The 21,515-nt window shown below is 47.9% G+C and overlaps 1 protein-coding gene across 1 annotated transcript; it reads right to left on the bottom strand.

Moving 5' to 3' along the window:
- Positions 1-254: 254 nt before the first annotated feature.
- LOC104547614 (GDNF family receptor alpha-4) lies at positions 255-17,252 on the bottom strand (the record flags this gene model as incomplete). Its single annotated transcript, XM_010193393.1, has 8 exons — positions 255-401; positions 2,352-2,509; positions 3,326-3,460; positions 4,361-4,470; positions 7,430-7,775; positions 10,862-10,942; positions 13,619-13,906; positions 17,221-17,252. Coding segments are annotated over 8 exons (1,297 nt in total), but the record flags the coding sequence as incomplete, so codon positions are not given.
- Positions 17,253-21,515: the final 4,263 nt, after the last annotated feature.

Below are 21,515 nucleotides of genomic sequence, written 5' to 3'. Positions count from 1 at the left end.
AGAGACAACGACCAAGCTGTGGGGTGGAAAGGTGGCCAGGACCAAGAATGAGCTGGTTGTCGATGATGCTGATTGTATAAAATCAAATAAATTGGCAGACCAGTGATGAGGAGGAAGCGATGCCCACACTCTAATCTCTCCTTCCCATCCCCTCCCTCCTCCCTCCCCTCCTGCCGAAAAAAGTTACTGGTCTGGTTGTTCTGTAAAGAAACCAACACAAAGAGAGTCTCTGCCTGGCGTGTGCCCGCCCTGCTTCACATCACAAAGAGGCTCAGCACAGCCAGAGTGGGGAGAAGCCACATCTGCAGCAGAGAGGCTGCACAGTGGGAGGGAGCTGCTGGGCTGGAGGTCCCTGATGACAGACGAGTGGAGCCCCGCAGGAGCCGCTCCTCTCCGGCCACCTGCAAGAGAAAGGAGGCACCTTGGTCATTCTGAGGATTTAGGGCTTGGGGACCTTTCAGCCTTCCCATGTGTGTGCCTCTAGGCTGGAGGTCTGCTGAGCTCTGTTGGAGGTGGTGGTAGCACCATGGCATAGAGTAGGGTCACTTTATGGGCACAGTCTGCAGGTTTGGACACTGACTGGAGATGTCTTTGTGTGAGGTGGGTGCCTGGATGCCCACTCCAGTCAATGGAGATCCATGCAGCCCATGGAGCCACTGCTGGCCAACAGCTTGACCCAGCAGCCTCGCCAGGTGGAGATGTCCCATGGGTGTTGAAGACACTTCCATGGTGCAGCTAAGCAGCAGCTGGAAGCCAGGTAGGTCTCTCCAAAATACAACACATGTGTTTGCATGACTGACTCTCAGCCTGGGTGCCTACACCCTGTAAACTGCACCCTTCTCCTTTTACAATGGCTAAAGATTTGCTTTACCAGAGACTTGTTATCTGTATTAGTTGATAACTGAGATAGTTTAGAGCCAGGGCTCTGTGCTGCTATGAAGATGGGAAGCAGATGGACTAATAGGTCCATCATACCTTTCCTCCTCAAGTCCGGGGCATGAACCTCATTAAACATTGAACAGGGTCTGAGTTTGGAGTAAAGTCTAAATTCGAGACACAAATCCCCAGTTTCCTTACAGTGTCAGCAGGGACCATGCTCCAGCAGCACTCACACTTCAGCAGAGGGATGTGCTGCTGGCATGTAGAGGTTGAGGATGTGGTAGGGCCATCCCTTGCTGGTGGCAGCAGCAGCTGGCTACCTGTGATGGACCTGCAGTGATAAGGGACGTTCACAGCTTCCCCAACACTTCCAAGTGACAACCTGGATAAAGCTCTCAGTGCAAGGTCTGGACCTCAGGCCACCACATGGGTTGTGCTAAGGTCTGGGGAGCACTGTTCAGAAGAAACTCCTCCAAATCTCCTTTACGGCCTGATGAGATTACCCCTGTGCTGTGCATAGCCACCAATGCCCTGAAAAGCAGTGAGGCCACATTTCTGCGCCTCCCAACCTGCTGCTCTGTGAAAACAGAGTGGAAGGAGGTGAATCAGGTGTTTTCCCAGCAAAAGAAACAGGGAAGAGGCTTAAAAAAATGTAAACCTGTGTGTGTGGAAGCTCTCTGAAGGCATCAGACAGCCCAGTCCAAAGCTCAGTCCTTGGAGTCTGGTTAACTGACAGCTTCTCTTACCTGAATGTTCAGCAAATCAGGGTCACCGTTAATTATTCAATAGTAAAATAATTCAATCCGAAAATTACTGTGGCAGGTGGCAAATCAAGGTCACTGCTTTTTATTTAAAAATAAAATATTTAATGCCTCCTACTACCCCCATCACTGAATTAATCCATTATTTGTTTTAAAATCATTTCAGTTTAATACAATTTTGATACTAACAGCTTGCTGATGACTAGAACCTTTCAGATGAAATTTTCCAGGGCTTAGCAAACCTCGGTCAGATGAGTCTCAATGTTATGACCTCCAGGATCCTCACCCAACAAGGGAGGACCCTGTGTCCCAGGCAGCTGAAATGCTGCTCTGAAGGTTGCACTGCAGGAAGGTAAGGATACAAACCAGTCATCCTGGCTCCCTTTCTACAGTCCTGAAAGCCCATGAATGTTCCCAGTACTTCTAAAAACCCCTTATCTCTCTGCAGCACCCATGAAAGGAAAGAGAAGGCAACCAATAGGCAGGAGGGCAGAGTCAGGGATGTAGCATGTAGCCCTGTGCTTGATTTTGGGGAAGAACATGGCATGGCATGAAGAAGGTGAAGCAAGGACTCCAGGAGGTGGAGAGGAGACTGCATTTCTGCACATAGCTGAAATGACACTGATGGAAGAGGGAGCCGAGGTGAGGAGGGCATGGAAGAGGCATAGACATGGCCAAGCATCTCTCAGGGCTGAGTCAGCCCTCTCCTACCTTGGTGGGCTGGAGGTGCTCGAAGATGTTCTCTCTGAGGGTCGCCACAGCTCTGTTGGCATTTCTCTCCTGCTTGTACATCTGTGTGGTGGGGGGGATGGATGGGGCCACGGCTGCATTCAGGTAGGTCCCATTGCCAAAGGCCAGGATGGCATTTTCTTTGTGTGGGAAAGAGATGGACAAAAGCGTTGTCACAGAATTACGGAATATCAGGAGTTGGAAGGGACCTGGAAAGCTCCCCCAGTGCAACCCCTGCCACAGCAGCATCACCACAGCAGTCACACAGGAACACGGCCAGGGCTTTGGGTGTCTCCACACAAGGACACTCCACAACCTCTCTGGGCAGCCTGGGCCATGCTCCAGAACCCTCACACTCACAAACTTTGGCCTCATCTGCAGCTTGAACCTCCTGTGCTCCAGCTTGGGACCATTGCCCCTTGTGCTGGCATTGGACATCCCAGAGCAGAGCCTGGCTCCTTCCTCCTGACACTGCCCTTTCCAAATGGATCCCCAGGAATGAGGGCACCCCTCAGGCTCCTCTGCTCCAAGTCCAAGAGCCCCAGCTCCCTCAGCCGCTCCTCAGCAGGAGATGCTCCACTCCCTCCAGCATCTCATCTTTGTGGCCCTGCTGGACTCTTTCAAGCAGTTCCTGTTGTTCTGGAGCTGAGGGCCCAGCACTGGCCACAAGATTGCAGCTGTGGTGTGAGCAGGGCAGAGCAGAGGGGCAGGAGAACCTCTCTGCCCTACAACCACCCCTTCTCATCCAGGTGACCCCAGGATGCCAACATTTCCAAGGCATCCCTTCTCCACACAAATCCCTTCTCCAGCCTCCTTTGCATCACTCAAATGTATACCCGAGGGTCTTCAGAGCTCCTTTGTTGAAAGCACAAGGAGTTGGACACCTAAAGACTCTTGAGGACCATCTCGATACCCTCATACACAAGAAGCCTCACCAGCTCGTAGGCGATACTTACGGAGACAGATATTGTCGGTGAAGAGGTGCAGAAAGCTCTCGCACTCTTCCTGTCTGTTGCCGCTGGCGTTGCACGTGCACCAGGGGGCTATGCTCGAAGTTGAGTTGTCGATGTAGTTGGGTGTGATGGGGCTGCCTGCCGGAAATGATGGAGCAGTGTCACCACAAGGCTGGTGCTTCAAGAAAGGGCAATGTTTTCCCTCCTTGCTGCTCTCTTGGGGTTGCTCTGCCTCAGCTGAGCCCCTCCATTGTGGCAGCATGAGAAAACCCTTCAAGTGCTGGTGTCCTAGGTTTGCTTTGCTCCCAGGGAGGAGAAGAGGAGCACCTACAGCCCTTTTGTTCATCCCCATTACCACCAAAGCCTTCAGACAAGTAAATTGTGTTACCAGCCCAAGAAATGGGCAGCTGCTGGCAACTCAGCTTAAATAACTTTAAAAAATGGGATGTGAATGTGCATAAACGTTTCCACACTGTTGTTGAAAAAGCCAGAGCCAATGTCCAGAATGGTCAGAGACAACAAAGGAAGGATTAGACCAGGAGGAAACCTTGACCCAAAAAGCTGTCACTCTATCTCATCCATCCGGATGGACCAAGTCCAATGGCCATTGGCGCTTCCCTTTGGACTCAGTGCTTGTGCTGCCAGCTGCCAGCTGGGTGTCTGCAGCATCTGAAAACCCAATTTGACACCCTCTGGCAGTGGATGGTGATTTCCAGCAGCATCACTGGTGATGGCATCAGGGAACCCCCAACACAGCAGATGCCCTGGGACAGCCCATCTATTTCCACCTGAGAGAGAAGCTGGCATCTTGCAGCAGCCCATGGTGATGTTTTTTCTCCCACCACTGCAGCTATTCTAATGTCACCCCATGGTCATGGCTTAGGGTCCTTCTCTAGAGAGAGAAAGCCCAGCATCTCCCTGAGATCCCAGTCTCAGCTCCCCATCTTCCTGTCCCCATAGCTTTTAGCTGGCCAAATTACGAGATGTTTCCCACCTGGAGAGTGGGAGAGGGACCAATGGAAGGATGCAGGCTCTTACCTATGATGCCTGTGTACGCCAGCAGACAGGCGGCATAGCTGTCCCTCCGGCAGCCACTGGCAGCCTGAGGGGATGGTTGGCAATTAAACTGGAACTCTGCATAGCGAGACCTGATGGAGGGCAGAACGGGACACATTAGCACAGGTATCTGAGGCATGAAAGCACACTGGTGGGCTGGACAGAAAGGAACACATTTGTAAAATTGTTTGTTGCTCTAGGTGTTGCTAGAGCGATTTGAATGAATGTAGTTTTATTTTCTCTCCCGCCCCATATGACAAATGCAGAGGTGGGTTTTATCCCTTTGAGATGAGACATGAATCAGGGCTGTAATGTTTCACAGGCTTCCTCTGTGGCTGCAAGAAAGGTCCAGTCTTAAAAGAAATGTTTGTTTTCTGGTGTTCTAGGGAAGAGCTGTTGCACACAGTGAGGGAATTCACTGTATTGCCACTATCTGGCTCTTGGGTAATAACTTCCCCGAGAGACCTAAGCCTTCATTTTTAGGCTGAAAGAGAGAGGAAGCCCTTTGGTCCAGTTTCTCTCTCTTCAAAGACTGTGCTCTAAATGTAGCTGAGGTCATCCTCGAATTAAGGGAAATGCCCACAGGCTCAGATATGAAATGCTCTCCCCATCATCAGGGCTGCTGCCACATCCTCTTCTGCAGTCACCACAAGGGGCTTGCTGGGACTGTCTTGGGCATGCAGGGAAGTTGGCACATCATTCAGAGGGACTGCCAGATTGCTCTTTGCATAAGGCTCCCCTGCTAGCTCGGTCGGATAAACTCTGTATATCATGCTGCCAACCACATATTTGCCACCTACTTCTTTAGGATGAGTCAGCTATTGGCACACAGGGTATCTAGTTGTGTTTGGGCATTGTAGGATATCTAAGACAGCCACATGGGGCTTGCAGGTAGGACACAGGACCTACTGGATTCAGATCCATCTAAACAGGCATCCTGTGGCCAGGTAGGAGAGCATCTCACATGGCATTTGAGCTTAGGAAATGCAAGCAAGCACCAGCACTGCTGTCAGATGAAGGCAGGGCCCTTTAGATGACAACCTGCAGTGTCTGAACTGTCAACTGGATACCCCAGATGTTTGCTCTGCCTGGGCAATCTCACAAAATCTGGTGTTGCTCCTCCCAGACAGCCTCTCTCTTCCAGACATTTTGTCGGTGCTCCTGGCCAACATCAGCACTGACTTGTATTTTCCTGCCCATTTCTCTCCTCCTCTCCAGTCTTCTTTTTTTCCCTCTTTGTTGTTCCCCAGTTTTCCCCTTTTTCCTGTCCCATGGTCAAGCAAACTCTTCTCACCCAAATTTTTGCTGCATTATTTGGAGGAGGGAGACATTGATTGCAGGTTTTGTATTATTCATGTCAGTAGAGGCCAGCCACTCCAAGCTGGGACATTCAAGGGGTTACAGCTGTGGAGAAGCTGCAGGAGGACTGAGCAGTGCAGGCAGGGTTAGCCCTGGTGTATTTTACTCTATTTCTTTCAAGTGCTGTGATTTTTTCCCATCTCTCCTAGTGGATTCTGTACTGCTAGCTTTGACCGGGTCATACACCAACCCCTTGCTCCTGCCGTGTCTCTAGAGGATATTTTATATTATATATTCAGAGACCAAGGAATCAGATAATTAACAGCTGTGCTGCTTGGAGGAAACGGTTTCCGGCCTCCTGGGAAGCAATGGTCTCCCCTTTGAACCTCTTCTTCCCTGCTGGGTCTGCTTGTCTTGTTAGGGAAAGGGCAGGACCCTTCCATTTCAGATTCCCTGGGTAGCCAAGGGAAATCTGGTGTGGCTCAGGGGCTTTGCATCTTTTAGAGACAGCTTCAGAGGTATAGCTCAGTTACTCTCCTTCATCCATGTTTCTGGGGTGCGGAGGGGTGAGGGTATCAGTATCAGTCCATCCCTCCAAGATGTTCTTTCCTCCCTTTGTGAAAAGAGAGAATTTTAAAATTGTAATTTAAAGATGATGTGCTGGTAAGGGATGGCTGCTGGAAGTTCAGCTCAGGAAGTCCCAAAGCCCACAATAATTAGAGATTCGGACAGTACTGAGAGATGTGTCCTACACTTGCTCTTGTGCTCTTCTCCAGGCTCATGGCCACAGCTGCACGTGGGACACTGGGCTGGGGCCACCACGTTTGGTGCAATACGGCTGCTGCTACGGTTTTACATCTCTTACTGACAGATGGGCTCCACTCCTGAGAGCCGTATGTGGATTAACCTTCTGGAATATCAAAGTCTTTCTGAGAAACAGTCGGGTGAAAATAGTGCAGCTGAGGGAAAAACACTTCAGAGGTGTGCCTGTGAGCGTGCACATCAGGATGGGTCTGTGCATATGTGCATGCTTAAAGGGAAACAGAGGAGAAAACCACCCTGGCCACGTGCTCTGGAGTGTCAACTGTGACCCTGAGACTTCTATTGCAATCACTAGAACATCCAGTCCTGCAGCTGAAGGGTATATATTTTATATACATGATTATTTTTTCTAATGAAGTAAAAGAAAGCTATGGTTTTAAGGTATCTACAAGTGCCTGTGACTGTTATGGTAGCTTGGGTGCTCCTGTAGGATGCTCTGGGCTAGGGGAGATAGACCGTGAGGAGACAGATTGGTGAAAGTGTCTGCAAGCACCGCACACCACACCTTCCATGGGAGGTGTTTCTTTAGGACCAATGCCCAAAAAACTATAGAAAAGGTCTAAAAAACTCTAGCACAAACATCTGAAATCTTCTCCTGTATGTTAACACCTTTTGCATAGAGTACGAGACCAGGACATGGGTCATAGAATGGTTTTGGTTGGAAAAGACCTTTAGGATCAGCAAGTCCAACCATCGAACCAGGCCTAAGTCCGCCACTAGACCATGTTCCTAAGCATGACATCTACTCCTCTTTTAAACACCTCCAGTGAAAATGGAAAGGAGTCACTCAGGCAATGGGTTGTGGAGGGATGGGTGCCTCCAGACAGGATTTTTCATGTTAGTGCTTTGTTTCTGGTCGCTGGGCCATAAGCCCCAGGATTGTCTGAGGGACATCTCTCCATGTTGGCCACCCTCATGTGTGAACATTACCTGCAGACATAGTTTTCCCGGCAGGCGTCCAGAGGCGCCAGGCAGTTGGGCTTCTCCTTGGACTCGTAGGAGCAAGCGGGGACGATGGTCTGCCGCCGGCGCTCGGCACAGGCCGTGTCATCGCAGGGGCAGAAGAGCAGCTCGTGGGTGTACTCAGGTGGCACACGGTCGAAGAACTTGCGCAGGGCCTTGTGGCACTTGGAGCGGTTGCAGGTGTCAGCCCGGGCCAGGCGCCGGATGCAGAAGGAGACGTACTCAGTCCGCAGCCGCTGGCACATCTCGTCCACGTTGCAGGCTTTGGCGGCGTCCAGGCACCGGTTCACCTGGGTCACCTCGTTCTCAGATCCTGTGGGGTGGTGGGAGATGGTGATGGGGTTTTGTGTTCACCTTCCCAACAGCAGCACCACCCTATGCTGAGACCTTCATCCCTGTCCTGCTCCCATCCATGGCCACCTTGGTAAGGTAACCAGCTCTGAGAAGGCAGTAGCCAGAGTGAAGTCCACATTTACTCTCTTTGTCCCAACAGGGCCTAATGGCCTTTTCCTACTCACCTTTCCCAAAAGGTGCCATAGCCACACAACAAACCTCACACCCCAGAGCCAGCTCCACCAAACTCCTACATCTAATGAAGCTTTACTCTACCTTGGGCATCTTATAACACTTCACCAAAGCAAATTAAACAACTTGTGGCTTGAGAAGGCAGCAGTCATTAGAAAGTGCATCTACTTATGGCCATGACTGGATCCACCAGTGTGATGGGATCTCTTCTAATGGACCTTCTTTTTTCAAAATGTTGCCCCAAATTAAACACTGAATCAGTGACAAAGCTGAGTCTCCTGATACATGGGTGGTTTGCATGAACTAAACAAGAGGGGAAAAAAAAGTCCCATATTTGCATCCTGGGTAGGAAAGCAGGGATGTGATGTGGGGACACAGGGAAGATGGAGGAAAGCTTGCAGCAGGGAGAAAAATCAGGAAAATAAAGGAAAAACTGTGGTGATAGATGAGAACCACCTTGTCTTTGGTAGGGAATAGGAATCTCACAGTTTATATGTCAATGACCTCCTCTGCAAATAGGGGAACAGGTAAGAGGGAAAGATATTTGTGTAACATTGATTTTAAGGGTCCTTCAGAAATGCCTGGGCCTCTTTTCACAGATGAGGGGAAATGCTACAGGGTCACTGGCAGGAGTAGGTTGAGACATTGGGCTCTGTCTAATCAGAGAGATAAGATAAGGGTCCTCCAAATATGAGAAAGAAAATGAACCTGAAGCCATTTTTCACCCCTCTGAATTAAGCTCATGACCTGAAGCACAGCAGAAGGACTTTCTCCTCAGCAGAGGGAAAAATTCCCCAGAATGATAAATTTCCAGTGCAGAGTCAAGTCCTTTCTTTGGCTGGGAGTTAAAACCAGCCAGTCACTACTGACAAATGCTAAAACATTGACAGTCTCTGTGAGCACTTCAGAGCTGGCTGTCCTCCTTCATTTTCACTGGCGTTATTAGATTCTCCTTCTCCGAGCGTTTATTTTTCCCTTCCTGTTGTCCCCACTGCTGGGACTGAGCTGGAAGTCAAATTCTGAGTTTTGCAGCTATTTTATGATGGGTGAAACTGCTGCTTAGTTTGTTCCTACCGCATAGGTAATTCCCTTTAAAAATGCCCTGAGATGTACATTGTTAGAGCATCAGTTTACGCTGGGGAACTGTCAGCAAACGTGTAGGAAACAGTTGCTTGGAAGGGTTTCATTAGCCGTGAAGTTAATGAATCACAGGGAACACGCCAGCTTTTCTCCTCTTCCCCCGCAACAACGGAGGATGTGCTTTTTTAAAATCACCAATTACAATTAGAGTGGAGGGATATAATTCTGTTTGTACATTTTTAATAGTGGCCATAAATTGTTTATGCAAAATTGAGCTAAAAATATCTGTTGCTCTGACCCGGCATAGGGTGGTAGGGATGTCTTACGTTTCAGCAAGTTATTGGGACTCTTTTTGCAGTAGATTTGTAAGAGGGTCCTTTGGCAATACTGAGTGTATAATCCTGGGCACTGGACAGGTACAGGGTGGCAGGTCATAAGATGTGTTATAGAAGGTGTGGATGAATATAAATGGTGGGGGGGGGAAGGTTTAAACAAAAAACATCATGTCCCTAGGTGGATGTTGACTCCTTTGGTATCCTTGATGCTCTGGGCTCCTTCACTTTGCTGCCCAACCAGTTCCAGTTTGCTTTAAAAACCCGACAACGCGTTAACCATGCATAAAAATCCTCATCCCTGGATTTCAATGTGCTCTGAAGAGCCTTGTAAGACTTGCAGTGACAGAGGAAAAAGTGCTAAAGAAGGCCATGACCCAGAAACAGCTTTGTGCATGCTTCACTTCTCATGCTCATACCAGTCAAGTGGACTCAGTAAGAAGACATGGGCCAGGGAGCATCCCCCCTTCCCTTCACTGCTCAGATTGTGAGGGCTGAGGGGTTAATTTGCTCCTGGACATTTTCACCTAACAGGTGCCTCGCTATCTCAGGGACCACAGACACCCATCAGCTGCAGGGATGTGCTGCTCCCTACTCGCTTGGGTGCACTTCAGCTGTGGATGCCACCCCAGAATCAAGCACACGTCTTGGGAAGCACCGCAATGGGGTTGCTGTTTTGTCACGTGTGCCAGAGACACACAGGGAGCACATTAACTGCTCCCAGATGTGTAGTTTGGTAACAAAAATCACCACTGATAAAGTTTCCCTGTGGCTGCGGTGCATAAGCAGAGCTGAACGCTGGTTGTGGTGGCAGCTGTGGTGTTGGTGATGGATGGTTTAATAGCTACTGCGCTGACCTTTTAACTGCTGAGCAGCGAGTTCATGCCCTCGAGGGGGTTAAAAGGTGTTGGGCAGCTCTGCTCGTGTTATTAAGCGGATTACATGATGCAGAGCAGAACGTGGGTCTGAGTCCTGAGGTTGTCCGCAGGGCATGGGGTTAAAGGGATCAAGCAGTAGGTTGGGTTATTGATCTTGTTGCCTACAGAGCTTGACCCTGTGAGTATGTGGAAGTACATTCTCACACCTAATGATACCCAAGCATCCCCTGCTTGGCAGGATGTCTGCATGGCCCAGGTCATCCACCTGCTATGGAGAACCATCCCACCTGTGATGGCTTACTGGGAGAGGCTTTCCTACCGTGTCCCTCAGTCCCAGTCCTTCACAGTATGGACGTGAAAAAGCCAAGAATTAAAATCACAAGTGTTTCTTCCTAGAACATGTTCTTCTACCAACAGTTTAGCACAGGAATCATAAGCAGCCGCTTGGAAAAATGGTTTCAAGATCTTGTCAATGCTTCGTGAAGAGACCGCAAAGGACTGTCTTGTCTGTGGCACTTGATCCCACAGCCAGCTCCCCCCTCTTTGAACCAATCAATGTAAAAGCATCTTCCCCACCCTCCTACCTGCGGTGATGGATGCCAGCCGGACGTAATCAAAGCCTCTGATGAACGGTTCGTAAGGGGAAGTCTCCAGTACATTCATGCCTGGATTGAGAAGAGAAGATTGTGAGAAAGCAATTGAGGCTTCTGAGAGATGTCCGAGGTTCAAAAGACGCTATGAAGATTTGCCTGGTGGGTCCCAGGGGACATATGCTCTAAAGGCAGTAAGTAAATGGATACTCAGAGTCACAGGAACTGATGTAAGGCCATATCCTTAAAGAAGGGAACAGGATGTAAATGGCTTTTAAAAATACATCACAGTTTTGGAGTAGGACAGTCTCTCAGGGAACTGGTGAGTTGCAACTCTCTACAGCTCAAGTCTTGGGTCCCTTTATTGGGTTCGCCACTGAGGACACCAGACCACAGCCCAGGCTCTTGCTTATGGGTAGAGTTAAACCACCAGCACCCCACATACACGAGGTTTCCATCACCAGCCTTGCTATTTCCTATACATCCATCCCTGGGTCAATGGTACTTACCTGCCTATAGGACACAGCCAGGGCTGTGCACAGGGTTGTGTGTGCTGCAAAATGTACATCCTCATATTTATTAACACCTCTCCTCTTCTCCTTGCCAACAACCCTCTCTTACTTGGCACAGAGCTAATGACCCACAGCTCCCGCAGAAACTTCCCCTCTTCATTTTTAACTTGCTGGGAAGCTCATTTTATTCAATCGGTGCTTCCCTTTCATCCGCTCAATGGTCTGTAATGCCCCGTCATCCTGATGGATACCACAGAATATTATTGAAGCAAACAGCTCAGTATAATTTTTTCTTTTATTAGACATTTAGATGGATATGGACAGCAGCAGCAGATGTACTGGCTGGGATAAAAGGACTATCAAGCCTCGTGCTCCGGGCATATGCTGATCACCAGCTGCGGTCAGGAAGAAATGGCTCCCAGGGTACACAGCCCTGTGCAATTACCACAGGTGCATTACAAGGCAGCTTTACACCTTCATTGAAATATCTTGCATCGTTACTGACTGGAAAGGGGCCCATTTGTATGTTCAGCATAGCAGTTTTATGTCCTGATGATATAGCACCTTATCAGAGAATTGTTATCAGGTTGTCATCATGTTATTGTGTCTCCAAATGGGAAGGTGGCTAAACACAGGCGCGCTCAAGAGAAGCTGAGTAAATAGTATGCTTTGTAAATTCCCTGAGCACACACTTCTACAATTGATTTTTATAAGAGGGCTTCTAGGAAGCTTTTTACAGCCTCCTGGGTATGTACAACTGAGAGACAAAGCCCTACATGGAGCATGTAGATTGGCTTTCTTTCTCAGTCAATTAAACATGTGTAAGGACTCTGAAACATGTGATTATTATGAAATATATTTCCTTGGGGAAATTAAGGCAAGGAAATAAAAGGTTTTGGAGTGTGAATCTGCATTGCAAGAGGACTCAGTGCTTGAAAAAATGTGAGGCTCAGGACACGACAACAGAGGAGCAGTAGGGCAGGGTCTTGGATGTCTCCCATACCAACCCTCTCACAGTCACCCTATAGATGGGGGTCCCAGGCTGCTGGGCAGGAAGCCTATCCAACCCGGTCATCCAGCACCCATCTCCTACACTGCATCTGGAGACCTACGCCTGGCTCCTGCTTGCACCCAGTGCTCCCTGCCATCCTCTCCCTGCTCTTCCAGCAGCAGTCCTGGAGCTGGGAGATGTCCCAGCACTGCTGTCCTGCACAGCCACATCACAGATGGTCCAAGTCCAAAGCTTTGGGCCATGAAGGTCAATGGAGAAAGGGTTGCAACTCAGCCCATTAAGACGAATGGAGAAGCTGGGTTGCCATCTCTTCAATGCAAACAGGTTCACCTGGCAAGTAATTAACAGGAAAGATTGCATCCTGGAGGGTGTTGAGATGTCTTATTTCCCCAGTCAGTACATAGCACCATGCTCTGCACCCTACAATCTGTGGCACCGAGAAACCTTCTGGGAACTTGAACAAGCAAACCTGTGCATTACAGTTTCCATTCTTTTTGTTTTGCTTGACCTTTTGGCACGTGTAATCACCCCTGCACCTCACCTTTCACTTTTCAGCCAGCAGTGTTTTATTAATCTATTTCACAGCCCATAGCTGGAAGGTTCTGTTTTATTCCCCATTTTAATTTTCATGGTGCATAAAATACTCACCAGCCTGACAAGGAAGAGTTATGGCCACTGGGATGCACTTTTATGATGACTCTTAAAAAACGTCAAAATCCAAACTTACTAAATACTGGCTCTGGGAACACTTTAAATTCCAACCTGATGTCACCAGCCCCAAATCTTCACTAACCCAAAGACACTGGTGCAGTTGAGAGCCTCCAAGAGAGTGGTTTGGGGTTTCTTTTAAGTTAATGCTGTTTTTTTCCTCAATGCTTATGCTTTGTACCATGTTTCTGAATAATCCACAGCTTTCATGATCTTGGCTATAAACTTAGATACAAAACATACCATACATTTCCCCAGTAAAAGATCTCAAGGTGTACTAGGAATGTCATAAAAAAGAGGCCAGGTTAAAAACAAAGGAAGGAGGTGTCTCAGGTTTTCAGGATTGCTTTCCCCAAAAATGCCATTGCCACAGGGGTCAGTAGGTCTTGAGAGGGAACGGAATATGGACAGGACTGACCATTTCTGCAGCCACTTCGGTGCTCGGGAGCTCTACAGAAAGCCCCAGCAGTAATTCCCTTTTAGGAAGATCATCAGAAACGAGTACCCTGCTGGACTGACCTTCCATCAACGTGTGGTGGATGCTCCAGTAGACGCTTAAGCAGTGCTTCTCCTTTTTCATGCCTCGCTTGCACTTACAGCCATACAGCTGGCTGGAGAGCAGGGCCGTCACGGTGCTTCGGCACTGGTTCTTGGCGTCGGGACCCAGCTTGTTGGCTCCATTGCCTGCGATGCATTGCCGGAGGGTCCTGAATTTGGCACTGCAGATGGGGTCGTTGGTACAGGACTCACCTGCTTGAAGGCAGTCCCTGCTCGAGCTGACAGCTTCCGCCATACCTTCTGCAAGAAAATGAGAGAAGGGATGTGAGGATGATGGAGCAACCCCAGGTGGAAAATTAATTGTGTCTCCCATGAGCTGGACCAGGCTGGGATGTCCATCTTTACATGAAGAGATGGAAATCCTTCTCATCACCATCTACAAGCAACAACCCTGCTTCTGAAATCTTTAAGTGGGCAGATCCCTCCCCAACAAGTCAACTGGAGAGTTTGGCTGCCCAGTTTTGCCACTCCTGCTCATGGGTTGACCACAAGATGGAGACCACTGTCTGCTTGAGTATGCTGCAGCACTGCCCTGTAACATCGCAGAGGAACAGGAGTGGGTGAAAGGAAGTTGGAGGAATGTTAAGGAGACAAGACACAACCTAAGATTCAACACCTCAAGCTAACCCTCTCTCATATTTCTGTGCCACCAGCAGCAGTGAGATGGTGGAAAGGTCATGTCTATCCTGGGGATCGAGTTCTTCCTGATTTGAGAGAGTGACCCTGGACAGGATTTTATGTGGCAGAAACGTGACCAATTCCTGATGCTTGTTCTTTCCTGCTTGGAGCACGTAAAACGTTCCAAACCCTTTGCCACCCTAACTCTCTACTTCATATCTGCCCTCCCAAGTTAACTGCAGCCCAATGTTATGGAGACCCCAGCCTCTCCTCCTTGCACGTGATTTGGCTCTGCCTACACCTCCCTGAAGCTATGAATGGCTCTGTATGGGGTGTTTTGACATGGATTCAGCCCACATGTGTCCCAGGAATTGGCCCTTGTTCACTGCCACCACCTCCCCAGGACTCCCATCATTTTGCCTTGGCTTTTTCCAAGCTTCTGTGAATTCTCCTCAGTTACCTGTAGAAATGCCAAAAGAGCTCTGTTCCCCATGCTGAGACGATAGACAAAAGCACAGGAGGAAGACAGTATTGCTACGTGCATGCCAATAAATTAGCTCAGCAGGGCTCAGTGGTGCTGTGCCTCCATGGCCTGGAGCAGACCAATTTCATGCTGTTAGATACTCTTCCTCTCTAAAGTAAGCTGGCTACATCCAGAGTGACTCCTGGGGATCTTCTCACTCCAAGGTTCACGACTGCACGGTTGCACCGCAGGTGGCACCCAGGTGATGGAGAGGAGATGGGAGGCAGGATAAGGCAAATCACGCTCCTTCCAGTTGGCGTGATGCTCTGGAGGATGTTGACATGGGTCACGCATGACTGCACCACGGCTTGGGGGAGTGGTGAAGAGGGAAATGTGATCTAGAAAAGGGAGAATCAGTCCCTGTGCCTATAACGTAATTATGGATCCTGCTGTACTATAAAAACAGAAACTGCTGTCACGACCTTGAAGGAGGACTTTTCAAATACTTCCCAAAGGAACTCCTTGTCTCTGACATATCTTGCCTTCCCTTTGGATAGGAACCAGAACAGTAAAGATACCTTACCCTTCACAGGGTCAATAAGGTGGGGGCATCTTCTGGTTTCTGAGCCCCTCCAGGTTCCTGATGAGACCCAACTTGGACAATATTAGAAAATCCTCTCTCCTCAGAAAAATGTGTAGCCTTGATTTCTATCTTTGAGGGCTTCATAAGATCTCTCCCCTATCCAAGAGTCTATTGATCTTTCTGTAAAGTCTCATTTTCCTTCTTTCACCTGCTACCTCTCCTGTCCTGAATTTCTGCACCTGCCTCTGCTGCCCTCCCAGTTCACCACTTGAGCCCAGTATATCCATTTCTCTTCCCTCAGCAGTCGCAGAGTGTTTGCTAAGAAGGAGCTGCTTCTGTCGCTCTTGATTAGAGTGAAGGTAGCAGCTGGAGTTCAGATATTTCAATTATGTTTATTACAAACTTTGGGTGAACCCACCAGGAGGTTTCCTCCTGAAATATCCCAGTGGCATCTCAGATGCAAAACCTTTCATCAAGCTCCAGACTATTTCAAAGTGCCTCATGGCCAACGTCAAGCTTTCAGTTATCTCAAATCTCACAACACCTCAAATCTGAGTTCTCCTACCCCTGATTTATTCATAGACCTGGTTTATTTAGCACTCAAGGCTTGTTTGGATCTGCCAGACGTGGAGAGAGAAATTATTTCCAACATGTTGAAAACTCTGCCTTGGGCTGTCATATCATGACAAACTCCGAACACAAGGAACCAGTTTCCTTGAAATATCATTTGGTCTGCAATTTCACTGAGATCCATAAAATAAGACGGAGCTGCTCATAGTCGCTGCTTTCAGACACCACTGAATTTTCCATGTGTATATCTGAACAGAATGCATAGGGGTGAAAAAACCCCTCGTCCTTGACTTATTTTGCCCTGACTTTCTCCAAAGGATCTCCTCTGGACAAGAATAAAATGCAGCAGATTTTATTCTAGAAGAGATGACTTTGTCAGTGTCATGTCAGCCGCTAGAAAAGTAGGTTAAAACAGAAATTATGACCCTCCTTCCCCCTCTTCGCTACAAGGATTGCAGAAGATACTCCCCAGGACGGTTATAAACACAGCCAGCCCATAAAATCCGTAAAACACTTTGGGATCCCACTTTAAATAAATCAAGGAGATTGACCATTTGAGAAATTTTCCTGCAAAATTTTAAGTAAATATATCCTCAAGCTGAGACTTGCTTCATAGAACAAAGGCCAGGGGTGAATATTTACAGCCCAAACCCAAAGCATAAAACACTCCCAATCAGACTTTATGGCAGAGGTACTTGAAGCAACTTGAAGCGGAGCGTCACGAATGACCCGTTTCATAATCATGTCACTTAAAAACCAAATCATTCCGGGGCTTTTATTGTTAGCAATGTCTTTGCAACTGAGACAACATAACGCCACGTTTTCCTCCTCGCGCTACCCCTGAGAGAGCAATTTTATGCAACATTAAGAGAGTGCCTCTCAGGGAAAAAAAAAAAAAAATCTCTGCGACTTGTAAAATAGATGATGCTTCCTAACAGGCAGGGACAAAAGCGAAATCAAGTCTTCTCTCCCAGAGATGGAGAGGAGATAAGATGGGTTTGCTTTCAAAAGTAACACCTTGCGGACTCTGCACCATGGGATTTTTCTTTCCCTCTGCCCCTGACGGATCAAGGGGCTCGGGATATGCACTGGGTTGTGCGTGGCTTGGGCTTTCCGTGCCTCTGCTTTTCTAATAGCAGACCTTCTGGCTCCCCCTGCTCTCTTTAAAAAGCCATTTGTCTGGAATTTTATTCCTCACTTGCTGCTAATTTCAAGCTGTTTACGGTGGGCAGATGGAGTAATGAGTTTATTTTCGCATCCTGGTTGTAGCTATGCTCCACATCTGTCTCTGCTCCTCCTTACCTCAGTGACACTTACACGAAGTTACTTCTAATGTGCAGTAGTAAGAGAAAAATCTGGCTCTTAACAGACCCTTGGTTCTTATAGAGGTATCTCAAAGTACTTTTCGTTGAACGAGGAGGTCTGACTCTCCTCCAAGGAGACTATTTCCTTCACCAAAGAAATGCAGCTGTGCCTGGGATACAGAAGTGTGAGGATGACCCCAAATGTGAATGAAATTACTGAAGAGCACCAACACAAAGCCCTGCCACTCTTCCTGGCTGGTCCAACCAACACTTGGGCTTCAGATGTTAGGAGGAACCAAACCATTTCTCATGGTGCTGTTCCACCTGAAGCTTTGGGCTACGTTCCCCCTCTCCTCCAGGTTTTGTATGTATTAGGAGTTAATCCTTTTACACCCCTGATTCACACCCAGTGAAAAACACTCATTATTTCTATGTCAAGCTGTGGACACCAGAACATTCAGTGTTTGCTTTTACAATATTTGCTGCTAAGAGGAGAATAACTCTCTAAATTCTCCAACAAAGCAACAGGAGTGGTTTATTATCCCTTTAGGTTAGTTTGACATCTTTTACATAATTCTTCCTAAATCAGGGCCTGCCAGATCTTGCCCAATGAGTGCAAAAATGATGCAGAAGGCTCCTGCCTCTCACTCCCCTGATATCCAGAAACCTTCAGCTGACCCAGAGCTGTCAGAAGTAAGTTGTTACACACAGTTGTCTTGGAATGAAAAACGATGGGAAAGGAAGTGTGGAAGATATATTCCCAGTATTTCCCAAATATTCATAAACCAATAGTGACGCATGAATGGGGCCAGGTGGCTAATGCAGGTGGTCACTGCTAAACCCTGCTCAGACTATGTTTTCATGTCATGATTTTACAGCGAAGGGCTCAGGATCACCTCGGGATCAAGCCCTTATATACAGCTCAAACTTCATTTCCCATTTACTGTTGATGTAGCTGCAGAGTGTGCAGTTGACTGCATATTTTGGGTATGCCCACACCTGCATATTTTAGGTATGCCTCCAGCTGCATGCCTTAGATGTTTTTCCAGGGGGGCAAGAAGCTGTGGCTCACAGGTGTGCCCCTCTCCAGGGGTCCCATTTGCAGAGGGGTTGAGGCACTCCAGAGTCCTTAAGGCATGTGAGAGTGGCAATCCTATGCTGGGAATTCATGGTCTGTGTTGCTCTAAAATGGGCTTATGTCACTGGACAAAACCCCTGCACCCTGCCCAATCTGGAGTGAAGCATACAAAGCCCAGCAGAGCTGTCCCAGTAAACATCTTGGCCATATCAATGGTCCTTCCCCTAAATCTGCGTGCGAACAGCCCTCCCAGGAGATCCCATACACCTTGTCCAGACCTCATAGCTGTCATCTGCATTTCGTAGTGCCCAGCAATCACCTTTGAGATGCTGTTCCCCAGCCAAGGGGAAGTTACCTTCCCTTCCGTCCGTCTTGCCCTGATTTCAGCGCATGTTCAGTGCTCCAACACCACAAACACTTTGAGGGCTGGCTGTTTTGCTGGATTAGATCAGAGCAGCTCATGTGAGGAGGATGACACCATTCATTGCTACCAGCCCTCTGTGGACTTAGACAGTTTTACAAACATAACACGCAGGTAACGAAATCCCACAGTGCGAACTGACCTTCTTTTGCTAGGGAATCTTCCCAGTCAGCACTGGGGTGGTGGAGCTTGCTGAGAACACCTCAGGAATGTAATATTTGAGGGTGTCAAAGCAATATTGGAAAGTTCAGACCAACAACATGCTGCATTTCTCAAGCAGACCCTAAAAATAAGCTGCCTGACTCTTCGTACCTACAGCTCTGATTTTTCTCCCCTTGTTTTCAGGTTATAAGCATTTTTTGTCTGTATTTGCTTGGTGCCTTCAAGCAGGACTCTACAGGCACCAGGGAAATACAAATAAAAACAATAAAATCCGTTAAGTGTTTTCTTCTCCTCTAGTAGCTGATCCACATAGAAGATAATTTACTCGTTGCGTGGAATCAAAACCAGAAAAAAACACGTTCCCCTGATCTCTCATCCTGCTTAACATGGTCTAATACGTGACACCTAGATACCTTCTGAGAAGCCAGAAAACTTCAGTTGTCCTTTAGGTCAAGATCCCTGGTGTGACAGGACATTTATGAAGCAAACCATCCCAGCTGTCCTTTGGCATGATGGATCTGCACAAGTTTGATGATGTCCAGATATTTTTAGTGGGCTGTTCTCTGCCCTGTGTGGACTGCAAAGTGAGAGTGAGATGTGATGGCCATGAGCGTTAAAAGAAAGTATGGATGAGTCAAAGGGGCCATGGTGAGTCAGGTTTTAGATATCTGCTGAGATGAACTCGATAATTCCCAATTTGTCTTTGACAGCCCTTCTCACCTCTACCCCTCTTAGCCATTTGCCAAGGAGGCAAGAGTCACTCTGACTTTGAGGAAGCTTGAAAAGAAGAAGCAATTTATTTGTTGCCCACCAAGTCAATGACTAGAACCTGACTGGACAAAAAAAACCTAAAATCATGGGCTAGGGCATTAGTTATTAGATTATGTCTGCAATCTTTCAAGTTGGAAGAAAATCCGGAGCCCTCTGGGTGTTCATGGTCTGGTGAAGTTACATCGTGGCTCCATTACCCTTAAGGAGAAAAGAATTCTTCATGAAAACCCTCATAATAATTTGGGGTGAAGTGTCCCTAGATATCATCACTCGCCTACACTAACACATCCTTTCTGACAAGGCTTCAGCTTTTGTTTTCTAAAGATGCCTCTGGAATGCCCCGTCCTGCTGGACTGACTCAGTCAGACTAACCATCGAGTCAGCTATAAACAATATTCTTATGAAAGGAAGATGCAAATCAGACCATCACGCACAGTGCATGACCTGGTTGCAGATAGTTGCACATCTATCCCAAATAAGATTAATCCATCTGACCAGAAATGAGGCTTTAAACTTTCAAGCATCCATGAAGACTCAAACTGAGTTTATGTTATTCTGAAACTCATACTCTGAAATCCATATTGTACAACAAGACACAAGTGTTGGCAGTGAACATGATCCATGTCACTTCCATTGCTTGCCAAAATTTGGGGACACCATGGTCTCTCCCCCATCCCAAAGCAAACCAGCTATACCACCAACAGGAGATGGTGGTTAGTGGGGCTTGTGATCAGTAGGATCTTAACATAGGTGCCTAAAAATAAGCATATGGGATAACTGAGGGTTTCTGGATATCAACTCATTGTCTGTGAAGTGAAGATGAAAGCACAACTAGCAGAGAGCTGTAAGGACAACTGTATTAAAGACTGTGAAGTCTCAAGGGCTAGAGGAGACGTCTAAGTACTTTAAGTAGATACACATAAGACCACAAGTTCCACCTAAGTTTGGCTTTAAAATGCCCTGGCCATGTGGTAGAGACATAAAGAATCTCTGCTGAGGAATAGCAAAGCAAATTTAGACCCAAGATGACACGTTTTTAGGTCTAACTCTGGCTGGGTCTGCTTGGTCATACCAGCTTGTCTCCTCCCCCTTTTCTAACCTCTCAATGTTCCTCATCCAAGGATTTCCTGTGTGCTTGACAGGGCTCAGACATCCAAAAGATGGTAGTGAGCAAGAGCTTTGGTTGCATGCCTTCCTGTGACCTCAAGTCTGGTATTTGACCTTCGTAGGCTGTAGAAAACGCATCCCAAGGAAGGTGACTCAATAAGAATATTGAGGATTCTTGGTATTTAGAATGATCTTAAGAGTCTGGAGCAGCCAAATGATGGGGAGCGGCTGAGGGAGCTGGGGGGTTCAACTGGAGAAGAGGAGGTGAGGGGAGACCTTATCCCCTCTGCAGCTCCTGAGAGGGGGTAACGAGGGGGGTTTGGACTCTGCTTTCCAGGAACAAGTGATGGGATGAGAGGAAATGGCCTCAAGTTGTGCCAGGAGAGGGTGGGGTTGGATCTGAGGAAAATTTCTGTCCTGCAAGAGTGGTCAAGCACTGGCAAGGGCTGCCCAGGGCAGTGGTGGAGTCCCCATCCCTGGAGGGGTTCAAGAAGCACCTGGATGTGGCACTTGGGGACAGGGCTTAGTGGCCATGGTGGGGTTGGGTTGAGGTTGGACTTGGTGACCTTAGAGATATCTTCCAACATTAATGATTCTGTGATTGTATGATTCTATGATTTTCATTCTTCCTTTTAGGTTGATCCCAGCAAAACACCCTGTCCATGGGAAAGGAGTCCATTATGCATTTCCTTGGAGAGACATGGCACAGCGAGGCAGGACAACTGGCATGGCTGCAAAGTGGGAAGCATACAGGTTGCCTTCATCCTCTGGAAAACCTCAG

Source organism: Mesitornis unicolor, unplaced genomic scaffold (assembly GCF_000695765.1).
Source record: "Mesitornis unicolor isolate BGI_N332 unplaced genomic scaffold, ASM69576v1 scaffold6271, whole genome shotgun sequence".
In the NCBI taxonomy this organism is placed as follows: Eukaryota; Metazoa; Chordata; class Aves; order Mesitornithiformes; family Mesitornithidae; genus Mesitornis; species Mesitornis unicolor.
Note: the sequence above shows the minus strand (reverse complement) of the source record. Positions and strands in the feature narration are given on the sequence as shown.